Source organism: Chelmon rostratus, chromosome 20 (assembly GCF_017976325.1).
Source record: "Chelmon rostratus isolate fCheRos1 chromosome 20, fCheRos1.pri, whole genome shotgun sequence".
NCBI classification, from domain to species: Eukaryota; Metazoa; Chordata; class Actinopteri; order Chaetodontiformes; family Chaetodontidae; genus Chelmon; species Chelmon rostratus.
Window position 1 is genome coordinate 8,238,268 of NC_055677.1, and position 22,260 is coordinate 8,260,527.

General features: G+C 40.8%; 1 protein-coding gene across 1 annotated transcript in view; it reads right to left on the reverse strand.

The window, feature by feature from the left end:
- malrd1 (MAM and LDL receptor class A domain containing 1) overlaps window positions 1-22,260 on the reverse strand; it is a 56,173-nt gene that overhangs the window by 24,171 nt on the left and 9,742 nt on the right. Inside the window, exons 8-19 of the mRNA XM_041961836.1 lie at window positions 19,589-19,694; window positions 17,549-17,916; window positions 16,393-16,835; window positions 13,779-13,866; window positions 13,461-13,640; window positions 13,127-13,280; window positions 11,087-11,243; window positions 10,876-10,986; window positions 9,022-9,235; window positions 8,671-8,918; window positions 6,455-6,743; window positions 1,316-1,561 (exon numbers count right to left, since the gene is read on the reverse strand). Of these exons, the coding sequence (XP_041817770.1) occupies window positions 1,316-1,561; window positions 6,455-6,743; window positions 8,671-8,918; window positions 9,022-9,235; window positions 10,876-10,986; window positions 11,087-11,243; window positions 13,127-13,280; window positions 13,461-13,640; window positions 13,779-13,866; window positions 16,393-16,835; window positions 17,549-17,916; window positions 19,589-19,694 (2,604 nt within the window). The remainder of the gene's footprint in view (window positions 1-1,315; window positions 1,562-6,454; window positions 6,744-8,670; window positions 8,919-9,021; window positions 9,236-10,875; window positions 10,987-11,086; window positions 11,244-13,126; window positions 13,281-13,460; window positions 13,641-13,778; window positions 13,867-16,392; window positions 16,836-17,548; window positions 17,917-19,588; window positions 19,695-22,260) is intronic.

Sequence of the window (22,260 nt, forward strand, 5' to 3'; positions counted from 1 at the left end):
ATATGTGGCAATTATTTTCTCCATTACCAGTAATAACACACATTTCAGAGTGCTTTTTTCATAGTCTGCTGCTCTTTATCATTATAACCTTCAGTACTGAACATTATAAACCAAACAAGCTTAAATTTTAAAGTCTTGAAATAAAATCTTGTTTTTGATATCATTTATGGGCTGCACTTATCAGCAAAAGCCATTCAGTGTCTTTCCATTCAATAAGTATTTCTCTATAGAATAGTTTTCATTGTTAGTGGCAGGGTCTGCCATTCCCTGACTGCCTTTACTCAAAAGAGGAATTTGCAGGAAATGAGGCACACATATAATCCAGTGTTTCTGTTTTTAATTATATCTCATTGACATCAGCCCCACTGTTTACTCTCACACAGCTATATCAGAGCCGCTTTAAGTTATAACTAAGCCATACTGAACCTTTCCTTCTGTCGCTGCTTCACAATAAAAGCGTTCAGCAGGCCAAACACGGGGCGGTTTTTATTGTGATCAGTGCACAAAACAAGACAGTGATCCGTTTTTGTGTTTTTTCATCAGCGGGTAATATTTAGTTTGTCTGAGTGAGCGCTGGAACAAGAAGGAGCAGCCAGAGTGAGCTGCTAGATAAAGAGCTGCAGGCAACAGACTCCGGCTTCTCAGCAAGGCAACCATCTCCTTCGCTGTTTCTCTGCTGTTGTGTGTGGAAACGACTTGCTCTGCGTGCAGCATGAAATCAGATCACTGCTGCAACCATTACTGACTGACGTCTTTATGCAATGTGAGTTTGTTTGGCTGCACTGTAAACAGACAGAATTGCTCTCAACTCTGCGAGTGTTTACTATGACGGGCCTTAAGGATTATAGCTGTTTAGGAGAAGCACCTCCATAGGAGCCTTTATGTGTTTATTTATTCATGTGTATGCCCTCGCAGCATGCACATTGTTTAATGGCCCTAAGAGCCCTGCATCAATCACCTGAAGCCTCACCTGCTGTACATTCACATACCAGGAAGTAGCTCATTGATTTTGTCACTGAAGAAGCTAAAGCATGAATTAAACATTATGGAGAGCTACCGCAGCATTTTGGTTTTAACAGGTGGAAATTTAAAGTCAGTTCACTTTCTTTCAGTTCACTCTGATTATACAAAACCACCCAGAAGTGAAGGTGCACTCGTTCAATTATACAATGGTAATTCAAAGAAGAGACTATAACAGTAAGGAACTTATTTTCTAATGAGAAACTTGAAATTTTTATAACTTTTAAATTAGTTTACGGTTTAAATGTGTATGAACAACTCGCAAAAAACAGAAAGGAAAATTGTAAACACATACCAGATTCATCTAACCATGTGTGATCATATGGAGGTCGTATGCGGATGATTGATCCGGCCCCCAGCATCCAATCAAAATTATCAGCCGGAGAGCTCTTCCAGCCACAGCGGCCATTCTCAAAGGAGCAGGAAGTCCCACAATCCTTTTCATCGGTGCCATCGCCGCAGTCATCTATGAAGTCACAGCTCTGCCCCGGAGTAAAACACCGGCCATTGTCACACAGCAGGAAGCCTGAAGGACAGGAGCCTGGAAATAAGACACACATTAAATATCACTCACAGTCCTGGTGTTGTTTCAATACATCAGTCTGTAGCTGTCTTTGCCCTTAAAGGTAGTAGGTCAAGATTGTGAGGAAAAAAATATTCTTATTCACTGTTTTGTTGAGACTTAGGTGAGGAAACTGATTCTCATGCCTGTATGGTAAATATTGAGCTACAACTAGCAGCATGCTCATCTTAGCTTAGCATAAAGATTGAAAACACAGTGAAACAGCTAGCCTGGTCCTGTCCAAAGGTAACAAAATTTAACCTACCTAACTACCATCTCATTTGTTTAATCTGGAAAGAAAACAAAGTTAACCACAACTTGCTGCTCTTCATGTGTCAGTTTTTGTACACTTATACTAATGAGAACATCTACTTTGTGCTTCACCAGATTTAACAGCACCACAACAGTTTAGTATGAACCTCAGAGCAAAAGAAGTCAACTCAAGAGTGTGGAGAGCATCTGCATGCAACATCAGGGACTCTTTAAGAAGCTTAAGAAGACAAAGGGAGCATGGGGCTATAAGCCCAAATCAGTGTATCACAGGGTGGCGGTGCTGGGGTGGCTGGAATCTGCTTCTTTTGGTGCCAGACATTCCAGCAGAGTCAATGCTCAGCTTCGGGGAGTGTTAGAAAGGGAGATGAGGCGTGATGAAGAGGGGTGGTCCCAGTAAGTAAAGGAGAGAAAGGGGTATAAGTCCCTCCTAATCCTTTGTTCCTCTTCAGATGCACAGGACCAGAAGCAATGTGACCCAACAAAGGCACATAGGAAGCCAGGAAGCCACGGCTCCCGGCTGTGAAACCAGGCTGCCTCACCGGCTGATGTGGAGAACACTGAAGCTGTAGGTGGATTTATGTTCAAGAAAAGATCCTGTTTGAAGCGAATAGCATCTGTGTACATGTATGTAGTTCTTCAGCTGTTACTTTGAATGCTGACTAATGAATTTGCCCTCATTAATTCCAGTACATATCTTGTTACATGGGTAACTTCAGGGCTCTGCATTGCTATATGTAATGTGACCTTCACATCAGGGACCTGCTGTCCTCAGATACAGTAGGTCTGTCAGGCACCCTGGGTGGCATACTGCCCCCTGGTGCAAGGACTTTGCTCCAGATCATCATTATAAAGAATTTACACTGAACTACTTCTGGAATGAGGTGTCTTGACAGATAAAGTGAAGCAAGTTATCCAATCATGATCCGTTGTACTGCTGCCTTTATTCTGACACCATGTTATATTTCTTATTTCATTTACAGTGTTTCTCTGGCTGTTTCCCTGTAATAACTAAAAAATGAAACAGAAATAAATAAAGCTTCCTTGTTCACTCCCTCCCTTTCTGCATGTGTGATAAGTCAACCTCATGCGCAGAAAGTACCTTTTGATCAGATGCTGTCAAATTCTGAGCTGTCAAAAAGAAGATTAAATTGAACTTAAGAGATCAGAGGCCGCTGATGACAAGAGGAGGACAGAGAACAAGTCTTGTAACATTGCTGGCTTCATCTGTCTGTTAAAGTAATGGCTTTTTGTCATTCTGACACACATACTCAGTGGCCAGATTGTTAGGTACACCTCTAGAGTCTAATGCAATCCAATACAGCTGTTCTGCCATACAGTCTGCTTTTCCGATGCCTGTGAAGTTAATAATGCTATGACAGCGTTGTATGTAAATGTTAAAGATAATGGGACCTCAACGACAAACACAGAGTTGAATTTACACATTTCTGACGGTGTCATCAAAATCATTATAAGCTGTAAAGATGGATGTTATGGCAGGGCTGACGTATTGGATTGTATCAGACTGTGCAGGTGCACCAGGGCAGGTGCAGGCAACTGAGCGTAGATGACAGTTTACATTTACGGAAAGAGCCATGTGCAAATTTGTATGAAGGAAGAAGGGAATTTTCTTATGGATTCAAAAACATACTTAGCAATTGGAGCCTTTATTAACAACCATCACGAGCGCGACAGACATCTCCTCAGTTCGCCTTTGGTGAGGGTAATAAGGTTTCTCATCCCTTCTATTATTTGTTTGGTAAAGATTTCTGCAGCCCATTTCATAAAATCGGACTGTGCTCTGGCAGGGAACAGTCAGACTGGAACAGTAGACCTTAAACTGGGACTCTTGCTGGATATTCTTTTATTTTTCCATGCAGTTGGCATACATCGATACATACATACTAGCCTCTGAATGTGCTAAGCCTATCATGGCAGCGCATTACACCAAAATTGTTCTAAATGTATTGGCCCACAGTCTGTTGTTAAAGCCAAGATAAAATGCCCATACATTTCACCACTCCATCATGTAATGTGATAGTATCATAGAATGAGGCAGTGGAGGAAAATGGCCCTGAGGGGCTTCAGTATTTAATTACAGTTCCTGCTGTCTTCTGCCTCATCGGTATTACTGTACGTCCTCTGCAGCCTGCTGCAGCTACGGCTCTCCCTGCTGCCTCCCCTAATGGTGGGATGAACTCCACTTCTCTGTCAGGGCAGCGGTGTTACTCCCGGTTTTAACCTTCAAGAAACACTTCTCATCCCTCTAGTCTCCAGACCCACATCCCTTTCTCTTTCCATCCTGCTTTATTTGCTTGGCTTTTTACTTGTTCTGAAAATGATCCTGTCATGTTTAGTGAAAGAAAAAAAACTTCTTCCCTTTCTCCCTGGCAATATTTTTTCTGCCTGGTATTTCTCAGCCTAGTAGTTCTGTACCCCAGAATCCTTATGACAGATGCTGCCAGCTTCTTTGTGTAAGTTAATGACTTACTGTACAGTATATGTATATATAAGCATTTACGTGCTGCTGCACTCATTCTGCGTAAGTAGGCTGAATAGCTCTTTAGTGACTGATTAGTACCCTGACTCTGTGGGAGTCTACATATTCACTGTCAGCGCTAACACTGGTAAATGCAGAAAGACAGAGAAACATGTCAGGACATGGGGAAGGAAAATCTTCACTACACATCACACTTCTGCTGCAGAGGACAACACATGGACAACACCATCTCAACAACACCTCTTGCAGGGGCCACACAGCCTCACAGTTTCATCCCTTTCCAAGCTCGGCATCCAATACAAGGCAAAGGCAATAAATTTAATTGGCCAATCATAGCCACAATAACAACAGCAATAAATCAGCTCTTCCTCTCTTCTCTCGCCTCTTAAAAGTTTCTATCACAAAGAAGGTAGAGGAACATCTAACAGATGAATGTTTCCAAAGTCTGAGATACAGACAATGATGAGGCTTTTTTATGAGGGCTTAGATGAGCAGTGACAAACACGATGTGGGACCTCAGTAAGATAAAACAAGTCTGTTTGTTTTTTTTAGCAGTTATCAGAAAATGTTCATACTTTTTTCTTCATGTCACAAGGAAACAACATTTTTTCATATCTTAACAATATTCTGGGTGAAACGGGATGTTAATTGGTGGCTCAGATGTGAAAAACTGAGAATATGATTCAGTGTTTTGCTCAGAATCTTAATTTTATGTATTTCTGCATTTAATAAACATTTGTTTCCTGTGGTAAATTGAAGATTTAACACCTGCGTTGTCCATATCTACACAGAGCGAACCAACAGGTATGAAGAATGTGCTCAATTTGCAGGAGATGTGATAGATTTTTTGGTCATGCCCAATAAACTGGTTGAATTTAATTTGGTTTTCTTTGTAAATATTGCATCAATTTCTGAAACTGCCCTCCAAATGAAGACAAAGTTCTAATATCCCAGCAGACAATTATTCGCTGATTACTCATATGAGCAGGCTGTTATGCTGAAAGCCATCAAAACTGCAATTATCTACATTTTAGTAATGTAATATCTTTTCTAAATCTAATTTGGCAGCTGGGGCTCCACAGCCACGTTCTTCTCACACTGGCAGCTCATTTCAGTTCACTTCAGTTTCACTCATATGCCGCCAAATCACAATAAAAGTTATCTCATGGCAATTTTCGTGAAGAGATTGACTGCTGTCAGTGAAGCGTGAACGTCTTAGACTTTGCTGGTCAGTGATGCAATAAAAACTAAACTTATAAGAGCAGGAACATATGGGAACACAGCCCTGAAAGATGCTAACTTGCTCACAGTCTCAACGCTAACATCCTGATTTTTAGCAGGTATAATGTTTAGCTTGATAACTATCTTAGTTTTTTTCCTGGTTTCAAGTTAAATTGATAGCATCAGCAAACACTTGTTTATTTTTCCTCCATACATCGGATTCATTCAAGTTAGTTTCACTCCATAATTTTCTACTAGTCATCTATGCTCCTCCTGCAGTGGCTCTATGCGCCCCCCAGTTTAAGAACCACTGGTTTACTATGTTAGCATACACAATACTGCTGAGGCTGATGGTACTGTCATTCATTTTGCATTTGACCTGATAATGAAAGCAGATTAAGTTACAGGATCACTAAAGTTATTACAAGTCAACACTAATGGCTGAACCAACTTTAACAGCAATCGATGCGATAGTTGTTAAATATTTCACCAAAAACCTTAAAACTATGAGATAATTTAGTCCAAGCCAAACCACAGTGGTGGACCGACCGACTCACAAAGTGACATTGTGTTCCCCTAGAATGCACGAAGAAACATTTTGAAAGGCAATTCAAAGAGACAGTAGGATTATGGTAAATCAAATTTAGATATAATGTGATTGATGAAAGTCCTGATAGTAATATCAAAGAGATTAGTTCCTGGAAATAACATGAAAAATTCCAATAACAGTTCTTCAAATTGTTTTGAGTCCAAGGGGGGTCGGGCAGGAGGTGGGATTTGGTGGGAGGGTGGAGGAACACAGATGGAGGAGATATATATTTAAAAAAAAAACTAAATGAGCATAGCATATTAAAAAATGGGAGACAAAGCTGAGTACATACCTGCAGGAGGTGGAGGGGTGTTGTCCTCTACTTCAGCTGAGGAGGCGAGCAGACAACCTGGAGAGAAAGTGATGTCATCCAGGCAGATGTCACCCTTCGGACTTCGGCCCACCTTGCCCTCAAACATGACCTGAAAGTCCCGGGTGTCGCTCAGCGGGATGTCCCTCATCTGCCAGTAGCTGCCCTGATCTCCCGTCAGGTTCAAGAGGAGATGAAGACGTCCTTCGCTTTTCCTGAGCACGCTGAGGGTCCCGATGCCGTCTCCAGACATATGAAAATAGAAACGCATCTGGACAAACAACAGAACATGAAAAAAATCTGGCAAAAAAAGCCACTGATCCACAGAGCGTGCAAATGTGAATTTTCAAAATTGACAAAAAAATCCTACAATGATAATCAGTTTCAATTTGGCTCAGTTTTGAAGGTATATATTAGAAGAAAAATACAGTATTGCAATGAAAATGCTGGCAAATTCTGAGTAATAGGCATATTATGTACTATTACTGATTACTAAATAGACATATCGTGTCCTCTTTGGCACTCTGACACTGCTTTCTTTTCCATTATGCTTTTCACTTTTCCTTGCTCCCAAATTACCATTACTCCTCCGGGTAGAATATGGAAAGAAACCAAAAGTATAGACGTACAAAGGTAATTACATTTAAATCTTTTTCCTTTCAGTCGTTTTCTTCACTAAGGCTTAGACAGAAATAGTGTCTCTCCATCACCCAGCAACCCTCCAAATGGAGGCTTGTTCGTGAGCTGCAGCAGCACAACAACACCCTCCATCAGCATAGCGAGCTGGCCCGTACGTCTCCTTCTCACTTCCCCCCTGCACAGCCCTCCCTTCAGTTTAATTGGTGCCTTTTAGCTGACTGCGTGATTGATTGACAGGTCAGGCATGGGATAAGGCAGACATGACACACAGAGCAAACTGTGCAGTCAATCAAGACACCATTCCCAGTAGAGCATCAGGCTGACAGCTGGGAGGATGTGCGTGCACACACGCACACACACACACACACACACACACACACACACACACACATACACACACACTATGAAGTTCACAAGCACATACATTTAATTCTAATTGCTTGTTTAATAACAACACATTTTCATCTGTAAAGTAGATGAATGACTGATTCAGAGACTGTCATATCTCTGAAGGCTACCTTTTTGAAAACCTGCAAACTTTTCAAAAATATACTCATTTATTTTCATGCCGAGAGATGAATGATAAAGATTGACACCACTCTTATGTCTTTTTTTTTTTTTTTTTTTAATGGTCCAGCATATAACCCCCTAAATCTACAACTTGTTGTTTTTACACTTTGGTTTTTGTGCAGATGGGGTGCCGGTCACCAGATTCTTTTCTTTACTTTTGGACCAAGCCAGGCTGGCTGTTTCCTCCTTCTAGTCTTTATGCTAAGCTAAGCTACCTAGCTCCTGGCTGTATCTTCATATTTAGCTTCCAGATGTGAGAGTGGTATCAACTATCAAGTGTATTTCCCAAAAGAGCCAAACTAAAACACTGAATGTCATTCCTGTGAATATGCCAAAAGTGTTGAATTCAGCTTTTCATGCCCTTAAGAACTCACTGATCTGGACAGAAATTTTAAGTTGGCCAGTTTTACAATTTCTTATTCAATTACTGAAAATTATATTCTGAATTGCATCTGAGGTTTACATCTGACTCTAACAATGTTTCTGGTGTCTCTTTAGTCATTACAGCACTGAATAACCCTTAAAATACAAATATATAATATGTGAATACAAATTAACATACGCAGTATCTTCAGCATGTAGTTAAAATATGCCAATTAGAGCAATGGTAACACAGTAGGAAGCTTTGAAATTAGATTCACAGAATACATTTCATGTTCATGTTAGGGAAGCCACAGGACTACTAATGTTTTATTACATTTTTAGTGTGTCTTTAACTTTACAGTATTCTATCTATTGTGGTTGTTATAGTTTTTTTCATTCCTGTTTTAGCACTTAGTAGCATTTGTTAATTTTTCAGAAACTGTAAAAATGACCTTAGTTTTAAAGGGAGCATACAATAAACACAAAAATAGATTGTGAATATAGTGATCTTACTCTTCAAGCAGTTAAATTTGAAATAATGGCATCAAAGTAACTTGTTTTCCAGTTTGCAGAATAAACTATAAATAATGTTTAGTGTAGCTTCTACAGTTTGACCTCCACCTCACCTTGCACTGTGAGCTCCTGCGGCTCAGTAAGGGTCCTGATATGCGGGCGATGTCTCCGGCTGTCTGGGGGAAGGAGCTCTCCAGATATAGGTAGTGCCCCGAGGAGTCCCTCAGGGTGTGGTCACTCAATGGCCCGGTGCCAAACGTTGGAGTGCTGCCCGCTTTGATCAGCCAATCAAAGTCATCCTGTTGGCACTGACGCCAGGAGCAGAGGTCAAACTCAAAACTGCAGCGCCCGCTAAAGCCCTCTGAAAGACAGCGATAAAAGATGAAATCCATCCAGGCTATCCAATTATCTGAAAATTAATCTTCTGCATGGTGTCATCGGTCAGACATTAGAGGAGGCCTCACTGCAGATATAGGGGTCCTCGTCGGAGTTGTCCCCGCAGTGGTTGATGAAGTCACACAGGTTGTCCTGAGGGATGCAGTGGCCATTAGCGCAGGTGTACTGCTCAGGTGTACACGGCTGGTCTGAAGGAAGAGGCGGGGAGCAGTGCAGAAAGCTGACATCATCTAGCACCAAATCGCCCATGTAGCTGATCCCTCGCTTCGCCCTGAATACCACCTGAGAAAGGAGGACAAACCAGGATCAAGTCTTGGTCCTGTCTGGCAGATATAAACATAATCACATTTTTAGACAATGAGGTTGATGATTTATATCTTCAGACAAGGCACTGAGACAACAGACCCAGCAAGAGATGTTATTCTGCATCTTGGGGCAGTCAGTTGATGTAGACCACAGAGACAAGAGGAAAAGGGTACTTGGACTGTGAAAAAGAGGCTCAGTGTGAAAGGGCCCTCCAGGTTCTGATTGTACCATCAGCATGGATCTGACTCTGGTCAAGGGTTAATGAAAATGTGCGAAGGCCGTGTCGTCTGATCAAAGACATGACTGCTGTGGTGCAATAAAGCCACCAGGGCTGACACAGGACCTCCATCCCTGTAGGGTGTGGTCATACTGACCTGGAATAACCTCAGCAGCCAGACACCACGAAGGGACTGCAACTCTGATCACTGTCACTCACAAGTTAAGACTCATTAGACTGATTAAGAATCCATCAATTCATCATCGATCAAGTCTGTGTGTCCAATTTACCCTGGCGTAACTGAAATTAGGCCAATTATACTGATGTGCATGGTCGTCTCAGAGGCCGCCCTTCAGTTCAAACTGAATGTCAATAATCTGAAACACAAGTCTAGCACTGACAAAGTGATGACGACACTGGAATACACATCATGTCAAAAGGGCTCTTCGGTGTAAACTGTATGCAGCAGTTCCTTTTTCTGGGTTACGCTCAGATAGTTCTGGTGATAACTCCGTCAATAAAAGCACCAGCTGGTTCCTTGACAATAAAGCGAGAAACAATAACTACCATTAAATATTTTTATGCTTCATGATAAATTCATCCAGAGCAGGGTCATAATTCTAGTATTTACTGGGGTGGGGGAGAAATCCTCCACTCACCACCATCCAAAATAATAATTAGCAAATGTAATCATAATCATGACTAAACTTAACAGATGAATGAATCAATGAAGGTGATGAGGTGAAACATTAAATATATTGTTTTTGTCTGCAGCGTAGAAGATCTATACAATCACCACAGTTTCAAGGTGGACACCCAAGATTAGTGTCTCCAATTTGGTATCTGACCAAATGTGAAATATGCTCACAATGTCCCCTTCTGTTCCTGAGTAATGGTGGTGAATAATGGCCAGAGGAGTGTTTTTGCAGAATATTATGATGTCACAATGACGTTGACCTTTCACCTCTCTGATATAAAATGCCATTACTTCTTCACTTTATTCTATGAGACATTTGTGTAAAATGTTGTCATAATAAGCATTACGTGTGGTCACAATGATCTTATCTTCAACTACCAAAATGCAGTCAGTTTATCCTTGAGTCCAAATTAACATTTCTGTTAAATTTGAGAAACTCCTTAGAGGTGTTCCTGAGATTTTACATTCACAAGAATGGTACGTACGGACAAACTGAAAACATAATGCCTGCAGCCACGGCTGAGGCATAAAAACAGCTGAAATGGGGAACTTTGTGGAGAACTAACATCATCCACTGCAAGAAGAAAACATTTGATTCAGTGTTGTTAACCACACAAAAAAGATATGAGCCACGTCATTGCATTCAAGCTGCTTATATTACACATTTGTACGTATTTCTAAGCGACAAAATCATTTACAGACCTGAAAGTTGTTTGATAACCCCAAAAACACTTCTCCCCGTCTCCATTTGTTGCCTTGGTTACCAGCCTGAGACCAAACCCCATGAGAGACGTTTCCAGATTTCAACAGCACCTGCAAACAAGAGTGAGAACAAGAGATATGAGTTTTCTGATGAAACGTTTTGTACAGAGTATTATTCTCCCGCCGAGTACAGCATGTTTAATCTTCTTACTTGCAGCGATCCTACTGTGAAGCCGCTCATGTAGTACCAGAAGACCAGAGTGCACTGTGGCCCAGTGGAGGAGATGACAGGTGTCTGGAGGTCAGTGGTTTGACCATAGCCACCGTTTGAACTGTCTGCACACATATACCAACCTTCTGGAGTGCAACTATCAGAGGAAAGACAGAAAGCACGGCACAAGATCATAATTATGTCCCCAACTCGTGAGTCCATCAGCAAGTTGCAGCATCAGCTCAGAGTTTGCATCATTATTAGGTCACTGTCTTGTTTTTCTTGTATATAAGTGATGTTGCTGCGGCCTCTGGGCGCCAACTGCTTTAATGGTGCACCACCTTTTTCAACTCTGAGTTTTGATGTATTTTTTTTAAATATTTTTTGTGTGTAAACTTGAGGTTTTAAAGTTTCCACATCACACTTGTGTAAGTTAGATACATACTGGACAAATGACTGTCGTCCAAACTGTGATGTAACAAATCATGTTCGCACGCACGCAGGTTAAACTTTCCAAATGTGTATGTAGCTTACACAAGTGTGATGTGGAAATTTGACACCTCAAGTGCAAAAACACTGAGAATGACTTGACAGTGAAGCATGAGGCATCTCGTGGTCAGCAGTTACATTCTTGAAATGACGGAGTAGCTGAAATTACAAGATGGAAAACAGACTGCACATACATCATTCTGCAGTGACGGTCAGACATCCACTTTCAAAAAGAAAAAAATTAAGTTTTTTACAGTACAGTTTTCATAGTTTGGACCATATTTACATTTGTTAGGACAGCTACAGCTGGAATAGTTCATTAAATAATCAATTAGTCAACTGACCTAATATTAATCAGCAGTGATTTTAATCATTCATTATTTTTTGAACAAAAAAGTCAAACATTCTGTAGTTCCTGCATCTCAATTGTAAGGATTCACGTTTTTCTATATTGTAGGTAATAGTCAACAAAATGTATTTGGCTTTTGGACTGTGGTCGAACAAAACAGTATTTTATGGATGAACTGGTTAATCAAGAAAATAGCCAGCAGATTAATGGATAATGAAAATAATCATTACAGTGGTTGCAGTCCTGATGATAACACTTTACCTTCCCTTATTGATGCTCATCATCTGTTCTCTAGCTCATAAGCCAGCAAGCTATGAACTGGCAATCACAAAACTAACAGTAAGATGAGTAGTGCTGTAATAGCTTTCAGAGCCTCATCTGTATCCTCACACTGCAGGCCTTTATCTGCTCCAACCGTTTCTCCTTCTGCTTTATTAAAGTCCCATAAGAGGAGTGGCTCCACTTGGGTTAAATAAGACACAGCTTCCCCTCTCCATTTCACCCTGCCTGCCTTATCGATTGAGAGCCGGCCGAGGCTGCTGCAGGAGTGACGAGGGAGAGTGTCAGGCAGAGGGAAAGGTGATGAAAGATAGATAGTGTCTGCAATTCTGGACGAGGGAAGAAATTGCTGAAATATATTGGTCAAAGTGCACTGCTCTCACCGTCCACTCAATAAAACATAGATTAGGACAATCAGGTCCTGTATATGCACTATGGATTGGGCATGCTCACTCAGCTCATAGCGAAAAGTTTGTCTAAATGTCACTATTTTAAGTGGAGGAAAAATTATAATGCAAAGAAAACATCTATTTTTTCTTGAAATATTATCCCTATTTACCTGTATGTATATGGGTTGACATTAAAATTTTGAGTCATCTCTTTGTTATTTGGCTCTTTTCCATTTGTGATCAGTTTAGGGACAGAAGGATAACTGCTGTATTCTGAGGTTATCCGATTTCAGTTTTGAATTTTGCTTTCATTATTTATTAATCATTCATCTTTCTTTCTATAAAGTATCACAATATTATAATGTCCAAGACCCAAAGACATTCAGTTCACCAGCATCATAATCATCATAGTTTCAGAAGGTGGACTATTTAGCATTGTTGTTGGTTACTGTTGTTGTAAAATCTTTTTTTTTGACAAGCAACTGATTTATTGACATAGTGTTTCAGTCCTAACAATATTCAGCTGGTACTCACAGGGTGTGGTCATTAACAGGACGGTGGTACTCCTCTCCATCGTGTATGCTCTCCCCTTGGTTCGGTGACCAGCGAAATGCATGCATTGGGACCAAAGAGGAGTCGACACTCTCCCAACCACAAGTGTTGACTTCGAAATCGCACTGCTCCTTCACTGCAGACAGAGAAAGGCAAATAAGCAGCGAAGGGAAGGACAGCAAACACAAGAAAATGTGAGAGAAGTTGGAAGAAGGGAAAGAGAAAAGAGAAAGACACAGCATTGTGAAAAAAACAGAATGCCATAATGGAAGCTGTTTATGTAGGAATTTTGAGTGAAGAAAAGATGAATGTTTACCACAGTTTAATTCATCCGAGCCATCAGAGCAGTCCTGTCTGAAGTCGCACACTTTGCTGCTGGCAACACACTCCCTGTGTGCCCCACATGCAAACTGTCCATCAGGGCAGCTGTGGGGCTGAACTGTGGGGGCTGGGGAGGTCACTGCTGGGGTTGTGCTATTTGGTTTTGGGAGCTCTCCTGGAACAAGGGACAGTAGAAAAAAACACAATGGTACATGGTAGAAAACACAAATCAGTGGTAGAAATTGAAAATAAGGGAGGTACAACAACACTGCCTCAGTATGTTCGCATTTTCTGTCATAGCATAATCATTCACCTTCATACGGTTCGCAGTCCAGGAAAGAAAGGTCATCAATGGAAATGTCTCCATTAAAATCATCTCCAACTGTACCTTCAATCAAAATCTGTCAATAAACACAAGAACAAATCAGTTTAGACTCAAGTTTGGATTGCACCAGCTATTCAAATCAATTTCTAAGCTTGTGTGTCAAGAAGTAGCTACAAGCTAGCCAGTTTCAAACGAGTGATTTAACTACCGAATCATTTTGTACTAATCATACCTAAGAAAGATTTCAGATTCAGTGGTGTGTAAATCAGCTGTTATGAAACAGAGAGAGCATACACAAGTGTAAAGACAGTTATGTTAACAGTAATACCTATTTTAATCTTCAATCTAAACGGGTCAGCAATCTAACGTTTGCTTGGTCAGTTGGTTCAGCGAGCTGTTAGCGAGCTAGTTAATGAAGAAACTTAAACATCTAGCAACAGTATGTAATATTGTTGGGGGAGACCAGAGCAGAAGAGAGGAGGGTGAGTGTTGGACTTACACTTATTATTTGGCCAGAAATATAATCCAAACTGAAGGCCAATGCTGCATTTCAGCTGTAAGATGACTATGCACTGCTAGCACATTAGCTTTAACGTAAAAAGCCAGGGCTGTGTCTCTTGCCGCCTCTTTGTTTTAAGTCTGATAGACTCTAGCGCGTGAAGAAAGTCAAACATCTAGTAACCTTGAGACCCAGATATTTTTCTTGGTGGAGACCCGAGCAGAAAAAAGAGTGAATACTGGACTTATACTTATTAGATGGCCAAAAATTCGACCCAGAATGAATGCCAATGCTCCATCTCCGTTGTAAGAAGGAAACTGTTATACACTGCTAACACATTAGCTCTAGTTTCTGACAGTCTTTGATGTCTCACTGACTCCTTGTGGTCAGAAATCTCATAAAACCAGGATACTGTGTACTGTATGAGAATATAAATGAAAAGCACAGTTGCAACTGTTAACACAAACAATGGCTATCAGTTTAATATCATTGCATCATAGTGAGCAACACCAATTAGCAAGCATGAATAATAGTAATAGTAATAGTATAATGATGCTGGAACAGATGAATGGTGTGCAGCCATCATTAATTTAACTAGTTAATTTCACATGTGTGAAAATGGTCTACATTTTGACGGCTGTTGCTTTTTCTTTCTAAAACTGTTTAAGTGCTTCGAGTGTATTTCCTGCTTGCTTGCTCATAAGCTTTGCTACACCCACCAAATTTTAAGTTCAGTCACAGTTTTCCAATGCAACAAATCATAGCTAAAAGATTATTGCATCAAATAACTCGTGTCAGCAGCCACCAGGTCTGTTGACTTTGTGTCATCGCCAAGGAGCGGAACATAATTTGGAAATATTGAACAAAGAGTCTGGTATTAGCTTTCAGAGAAGGCAGCTTGAATTTTCAGAAATAAGGAAATGTTTTCTGCTGATAATGTTGTTCCTGAAGTAATCAGGCCAACACTGAATGGGCATATCGAATAAGCAAAGAAAGCCTGTTAAATGTTCATTTGAAGCACTATCGGGAAGAGGCACTGTTGTGAGTATTTACTGTAGAATGTCACATTAGCATGATTCAGGCAGCAGTGTTTAGCAAACACAATTTGAAATATTTTTCCAATAATCAGCCATTTCCACTTGCTGCCTGGGCAAACAGCTTGGAAACAATTTAATTAACTGTAATGCTGCTAAGCTCACTCACTCACATGCTTTTCTGCATGCGCCTCTTTATGGTCTTTAGTCGTTCTAAGCTGAGGCTGTGCTGTTTTCACACGTAATGTGCAGAAATCATTATGCAGTGCATACAAAATAAATAAGAGCAAATGGCCTGAGTCGGAATTCAATTCATCTGTGTTTCTTTTTTGGTTCACTTTTAACATTCCTGCAGTCAATTAACTTAACAGAGCTCCTGTTTTCAATGCCATATTGGAGGAAAGTCTTTAGCTGCCTGTCAAGTTATGCTCTCTTATGAGTACTGACAACAGCACATCCATCTTGAGGGATCGATGGTGAGTAGTGGAGCTATTAAATAGATCTTCATCATGCAGAGCTGTGGTGCACTCTTAAATACACAGTCTTTGCATCACTCATTGTTGCCTGCCGGGGAGCTGTGCTCACCTGTAGCTCATGTCTGCATTTCAATCTTTGATTACACAAGGGGACTGAATGCAAATGATTTAGAAAGAGATGTGATGTGACTACAAGTGGTATGATAATGACATAATATCACTTAACCAGTGCGGAAAGTAACTAAGTAAATTTTCTAATTTACTGCACCCGCGTAGAGATATTTGTACTTAGCGAACATATTTGCATTTTCTGGAATATTTTTACATAGTGATGTTGCTACATTTAAGGACCTAAATACTTCCTCTATGATGGTTCTTAATGTAAATGAACAACTTGTCTTCAGAGTCCATGATTTAAGGAAAGCAGGGGACGTGAAAGGAATGAAATATCTAAAGCATATTCTGTCTGTATTTCTGCTCATTTCAATGTAAGAAATAAGATCCTGTGCACACTCAAAGAACAGAACCCTAAACACACATTCAAAAAGATTTTAATCCCCCATTTTGGGTCAGTTTCTGGACCGTATAGATACCTGGAAAGGCCGAGCACTGTTGAGGTAAAGAGTCTTCCTGTGCCATAGGTTTCCTTGGTCTCCATATCGAACCCATAGCATGTACCCACGGCCTGTAGCTGCAGTCCTGAGGTACACTGCCAGGCAGAACACATGCGAGCCGAACATGTGGTAATGGAAGCGGAAAACGCAGTGGCGGGACCTGGGAGGGTTCTTCCCGCGCTGATGGGTGGGCTGGAAGACTCTGCTCAGCAAGACAGCCGTGTCCTTGAACTCCTGGGGCGCAGACGACTCGATGAAGAGGTAGTGGCCGTAGCTGGTGCCCAGCGTGTGGTCCTTCCAGGGCCCCGTGTTAACGGTCGGAGTGGGGCCTTGGATGCGAGTCCAGTCAAACACATCTCCCCCGCTGTGCTCTTGTTTCCAGCTGCACAGTCCATGCTCGAAGTTACACTGCAGCTCCAGAGCTGTGAGACATGGCAGGAAATGAATTTCACTGGTGCAGGAAAACATCAAAGAGCCACACTGACAGCCACACTTGGTTGGATTACAGTGGCAACATAAACTTCACAAGTAAACAAGTAAACAACTTCTTAGTATTGTTCTGAAATAGGATTTTGTTGTATTTGTATTTCACTTGAATATGTCCATGCACTGTTACCTAAACGTATATGGAATAGTTACAATTTGCAGTAAAATTCTACTCTCACATCAATGCATCATTGCTAAGAAACAGATTTTAAACAACCTTTTTTCGGCATTAGTACTTTCAATACAGTACATTTCGCTGAAAATACTTATACTTTTACTTAAGTGGTGGTACTTATGTGTAATATTGCAGTACAGGTACTTTTGAGTACTGCACTTAGCATTGCACTGTCAGACTCAAAATCAATATGGCAGAACCAGATTTAATATTCCATATATTTTACTTCCTTGTCAACACCTGGCACATACACACACTACAGAGGGCCTGGTAAACTCACCCTCAGGTTTGTTTAAACCAGATGCTGACTCGAGTGACACAGAAGGCTTTATACAACTTTTTTCACATGTGCACTAGTACCAAAAACCTGTAAACTGACTATGATGTGTAAAATCTGTGTAGCCCCTCTGTAATTGAAGGATCTGAGTGCTTCTTTTTCACCGCTGAATATTTGTAAGCAAAAGAGACACTCACAACATCCCTCCTCATCAGATCCATCGCCACAGTCATCCACAAGGTCACAGAGCTGCAAGCGCTCCACACAAGCCTTGGTGTGCACGCAGTGGAAATGCGTGTGCGCGGGGCACTCGGTCACTGCCGGGGGCATAGAGCAGTTCTTGAAGGTGACATCGTCCAAGGCGGAGACCCCGTCGAACATGCCGAGGCTGATCTTAGCCACAGAGATCTGGAAGGGCTGGGTGATGCGTCCCAGCTGTACGGTGGTCTGGTTCCAGCGGGTTCCCTGGTCGTACAAAGCCTTCCATATGAGGGTCTTGTTTTTGACTCCATTGATTCGAAGGTACATGTCTGCAGCCCCCACGGATATGCCTGAGTTATAATGCCTGAAGAGGATGAGGGAGAGATTAAGGTTCAACTTCTACTGACAGTTATATTGCAGCACACATACACTGTGTGCATTCCATCGTATTATACTTTTGAAATGATTTCCTCACACCAGATACTGTATATCACAGATTCCTCTTGTGACAATGCATATGCTTGCTAGACATAATACAGGAGGGCTTTTGATTACCCTGCAGAAAAAATGTAATTCATAAACCTCCAGCACTTTTCTGTCAGGGGTACCCCTCCAATCACCCGGTGAAAAAAATAAAATCTGTCATTTGACATAAACTTTTAGGGGCCATAAAAGTGTCAAAACATGAAAAATTCAGATGCGCATCTTCCCATTGTGTTTGACTGTGAAGTAAGAGATGCTGAGAAAGCAGCGCTGAGACAGGTGAAATGATGGGTGGAGGAGAAGGAAAAAGATCATGAAACACAGAGGCAGCAAATGGAAAAAGTCTGACACTGCAGGAGGATCTACAGTGATAAGAAGTCATGTTGAATAGAGTTTATCGAGTGGGAAAGGAAGCTATTTGGAGTCAGAGCAGCCTCAATATTAATATTAATATAATAAAGGAGTCACGAATGGATTTCTGGATTTATATTTAAATGACTCTCTGCATTCAGATTTTTCATTGCACACAAAAATATTTATGGTATTTAAATGTAAAAAGCTCCATATATAAAAATAAGGTTCACAAATGTATGTGTTTTTAAAAAATGTAGTAGAAATCCACAAAAATATGGATTTAAAGTGTTTGAAATTTTCATCTAAAACATGTTTGGATGTTGTTACATTTCATGCTTCAGCCAATCACATAAGCACAGATCCCAGGGTGTGTGATGGTGTAAGGTCACATGTACCCGCAGGTCAACCTCAACATGGAGTCTTGGTAGCTGCTCTCCACAGGTAAGTGATAACTCTACTGTTGTGCATCAATAAATATGTTTGAGTCATGAATAAGTTGGCTAGCTACCTGATTTACGTTGTCAATCAGAATTATAAAGCTAACTTGTTAGCTCACGTTAGTATTAAACGCCACATCACTAATCAATATATATATTCATGCACTACAGGAGAGTTATCATTTACCTGTGGGGAGCAGACGCTACGCTGAGTTTGACCTTCAGGCAGCTGTTAGAGACTCTAGTCATGTTCTAATTCATTATCGCAGACTGGGTGGATGTAACACTACCACATTGAACGATACTTTCGAATCTACACTTACCTGACTGGCAGAAGCGGAGAAAACAACCTGATTGGCTACAGATAAAATGAAATTTATGTGTGGATCCAGGTCAGGGGAGTCTCAAAAAACCAGCACACAAATGCAGTGAACGTTTACACATGATGAGCAGTTTGTAAATGCAGGTTCAACAGTTTGTACATAAATGTAACAACATGAAAATATGTTCTTGATGAAACTGCAAACACTTTATTATACATATATTTGTGGATTTCTACTACACTTATTTAAAACAAGAAATATTTGTTTGTGTAAAAGAATACATTTGTGAACCTTATTTTTTTTATTTGTGGGTCTATTTTACATTTATATACCAGTATCACTATTTTTGTGTGCAGAAAGACATTTATATAAAAATCCCTAAATACATTTATGAACCCTTGCATTAGTATTGACTCCATAAAGCTACAGTGTGTCTCACCAGAAGGTCATGGTGCACCCGGAGGCTGATTGCTTGAACCAGGGTCCTCGCAGAACAGCCTTTGGATAGAGACTGGTGCTGTTCTTCACTACAAACATGAAGTGGCCTGCAGTGAGCGAGACAACAATTACTATTCAAACCATATTCAGCTTCTGCTTGATTACACACACCCCCACATTGCTGCAAACACCTTGTTCCGCCAGACAGTGAATCGCCTTTAAAAGAGCTAAAGCCATTACGGATGCAGACAGTGGAGAGGTTCATTTACTATTCGACTAAACACCTTCGCACGCTGTTGTTGTTGTTGCCAGATGGGTCAATTTCAATACCTCTTGCTGTGGGATTTCTGTGCATGACAATATCTAGTGTGCGTATTAAGAATCATGGGATAAACAAAACATAACCTGCTGACTGCAGTCGCCATGCCAACAGTGTCTTGTTGATGAGATGGGTCAGAGGACAACGGCATGGCTTGTTTGTAACAGCCGGGCTGCAAATGTGCAAATAGCTGCACAGTGAACAGTGATACGCAGAGGGCCATTTCATTTCACACATTTACAGCCTGGAAAATTGCATGCACAACACAAAGAAAGCCATTGCCCAAAGGACCCTACAAAACAAATAGCAGTCCATAGTTCATAGGGATTAAATGTAACGTTAGTGTTCTCTTGCTAATCAGATGTTAATATTCATATTGAAATTAAGAGATTTATTTTAAAATTGGATATATTTAAACATGTGATTTGAAGTCAATATAAACACACAAAGTCATGTAAATTTCATGACTGTCAAAAGCTAATTTTGCAGTAAGTGTTCCTCTGTTTAGATACTTAGCTTTAGCGAGCAGTAAGATAGATAGCTAAGTTTTTATTATTTCGTGCATCATGGCTTTTTTTTTTAGCTACAGCCTCATTTGGTTAATATGTGTGGATTAACACACTGATTTAAGATTAACACACTGAATTAAGATGTCAGTTCAGCAAATTGGATCATTCAATTACAGATAACACAGAGGGTAAAAGCTATGAGTACATTTTAAGTGGCAACTTCCGGAGCTGCCAAAAATTGCAGTTCCTCAAAAGGCAACTTGAGGCTGGTTCAAATAGCAAGTCAATTCCCATAGACCCCCATATTAAATTGGCCAGCTGTACACCAGAAAAATGGTTTATAGCTAATTCCCCCGTTCGTGACACCTGTACGGTGGGAAAACATTTATAAAACGTCACTGTTTAAATTATACAAAGCTTAAAGTTCTGCATAATTAGACTAGGTAACAGCTAACTACTAGGTTAGGCTAGCTCCACCGACACTCCACCTCTTTGACAATTTTTGGACTAGCCAGGAGTTTGGTGGAGTCAGGCACTGCCAAGATGGCGGCGGTTGGAGCCGCTGTCACTGAGCTTCACAATAGCTCTTCAGAAACCTGCAGGTGCAGATGTGATGAGAGTACGTCCATGATTAGCTTAGGTTTAGCTTAAGGCCAAGAGCCAGCTAACAGTTGAAATAAGTATTCTTTAGCACCATTTCTCATTTGATACAGCAAAAGCTAAAACCCAGTAATTTTGACCCAATATGTAAATAAGACTAAATTGATCCCTGGGCGGGATCAGCAGCACAGAGATGGTCAGTGGTGGAACTGGTGACACAGTTCCAAACTTTTTCTTGCATGTGGCCTTCATGGAGCAGCATCACATTTTCTCTAGTGGACTACATTTCCTTGCACATTGTGCCACTGTAGAAGGCACATCAATATGTTTTATCTACCATAGGGGCATCCAAGAGGGCACTTTTGGAGTTTGTTTTTCAAACATAGGGTTACCAGGGGAGCAACTGCCCTCCACGCACTGCCCAACAGTGGCAATGCATTCATCAAAAGTCATTAAAACAGTTTGAAAAGGAAAATGACAGCTGGTCGATGGCAGGGTATGAACTGCAAGAATCCATGAATCCATTCCACCTGATGTTGTACAATATGAGCTGGTGCTGTGATGGGAGTTGGAACGTTTCCTTGGCTCCTATTAGGTGCCTAACTGCCAAATAAGCACAGTTTGAACACGGCATTGCTCGCACATTGTTGCTGACAAGATTTCTGAGTGGACACAATCATATTTTCTAATTCTTCAAACAGATGCTCCCACCAGGATACGTGCCACTCCACGAAGCTTGAAGAATATGAAGAAGCGAGACATAACTGAGACTCCGGTTCACTGCCTGCACAGTCTCCAAATCTGAGCCTAACAGAGCATCTTTTCACAGCATGTTCACACAATGTACATAACAAAACAACAGATGGTGTTGCTGCATGGTGTTATCATGTCAATGTACAACAGGATTCCTTGTTAATCCCACAAACACATCCTCAGATTTAAATATTTTCTGGAGTGGTGGAGAAAAGCCTATAAAGATGTAATGAGGCAGAATATACAGTAACATGGTGTGGCACGTAACCTAGAAGAGACTAATGGCGTTTCACTGTGAGTGTATTTCACTGAATGATGTGGTGTTAATATGCAGAATGGGTAGAGCATATGTCGATTTCCTTTCTATTATTCAGATGGCTGAGAAGGCATTTTTCCATGAATTGCTTATCTCTCAATAACACGCAGAAAAAGGATTTTCTTTCCTTCCAAAAAAACCTCGATTTGATCTTTTGATAATATCTTTTGCCGGTT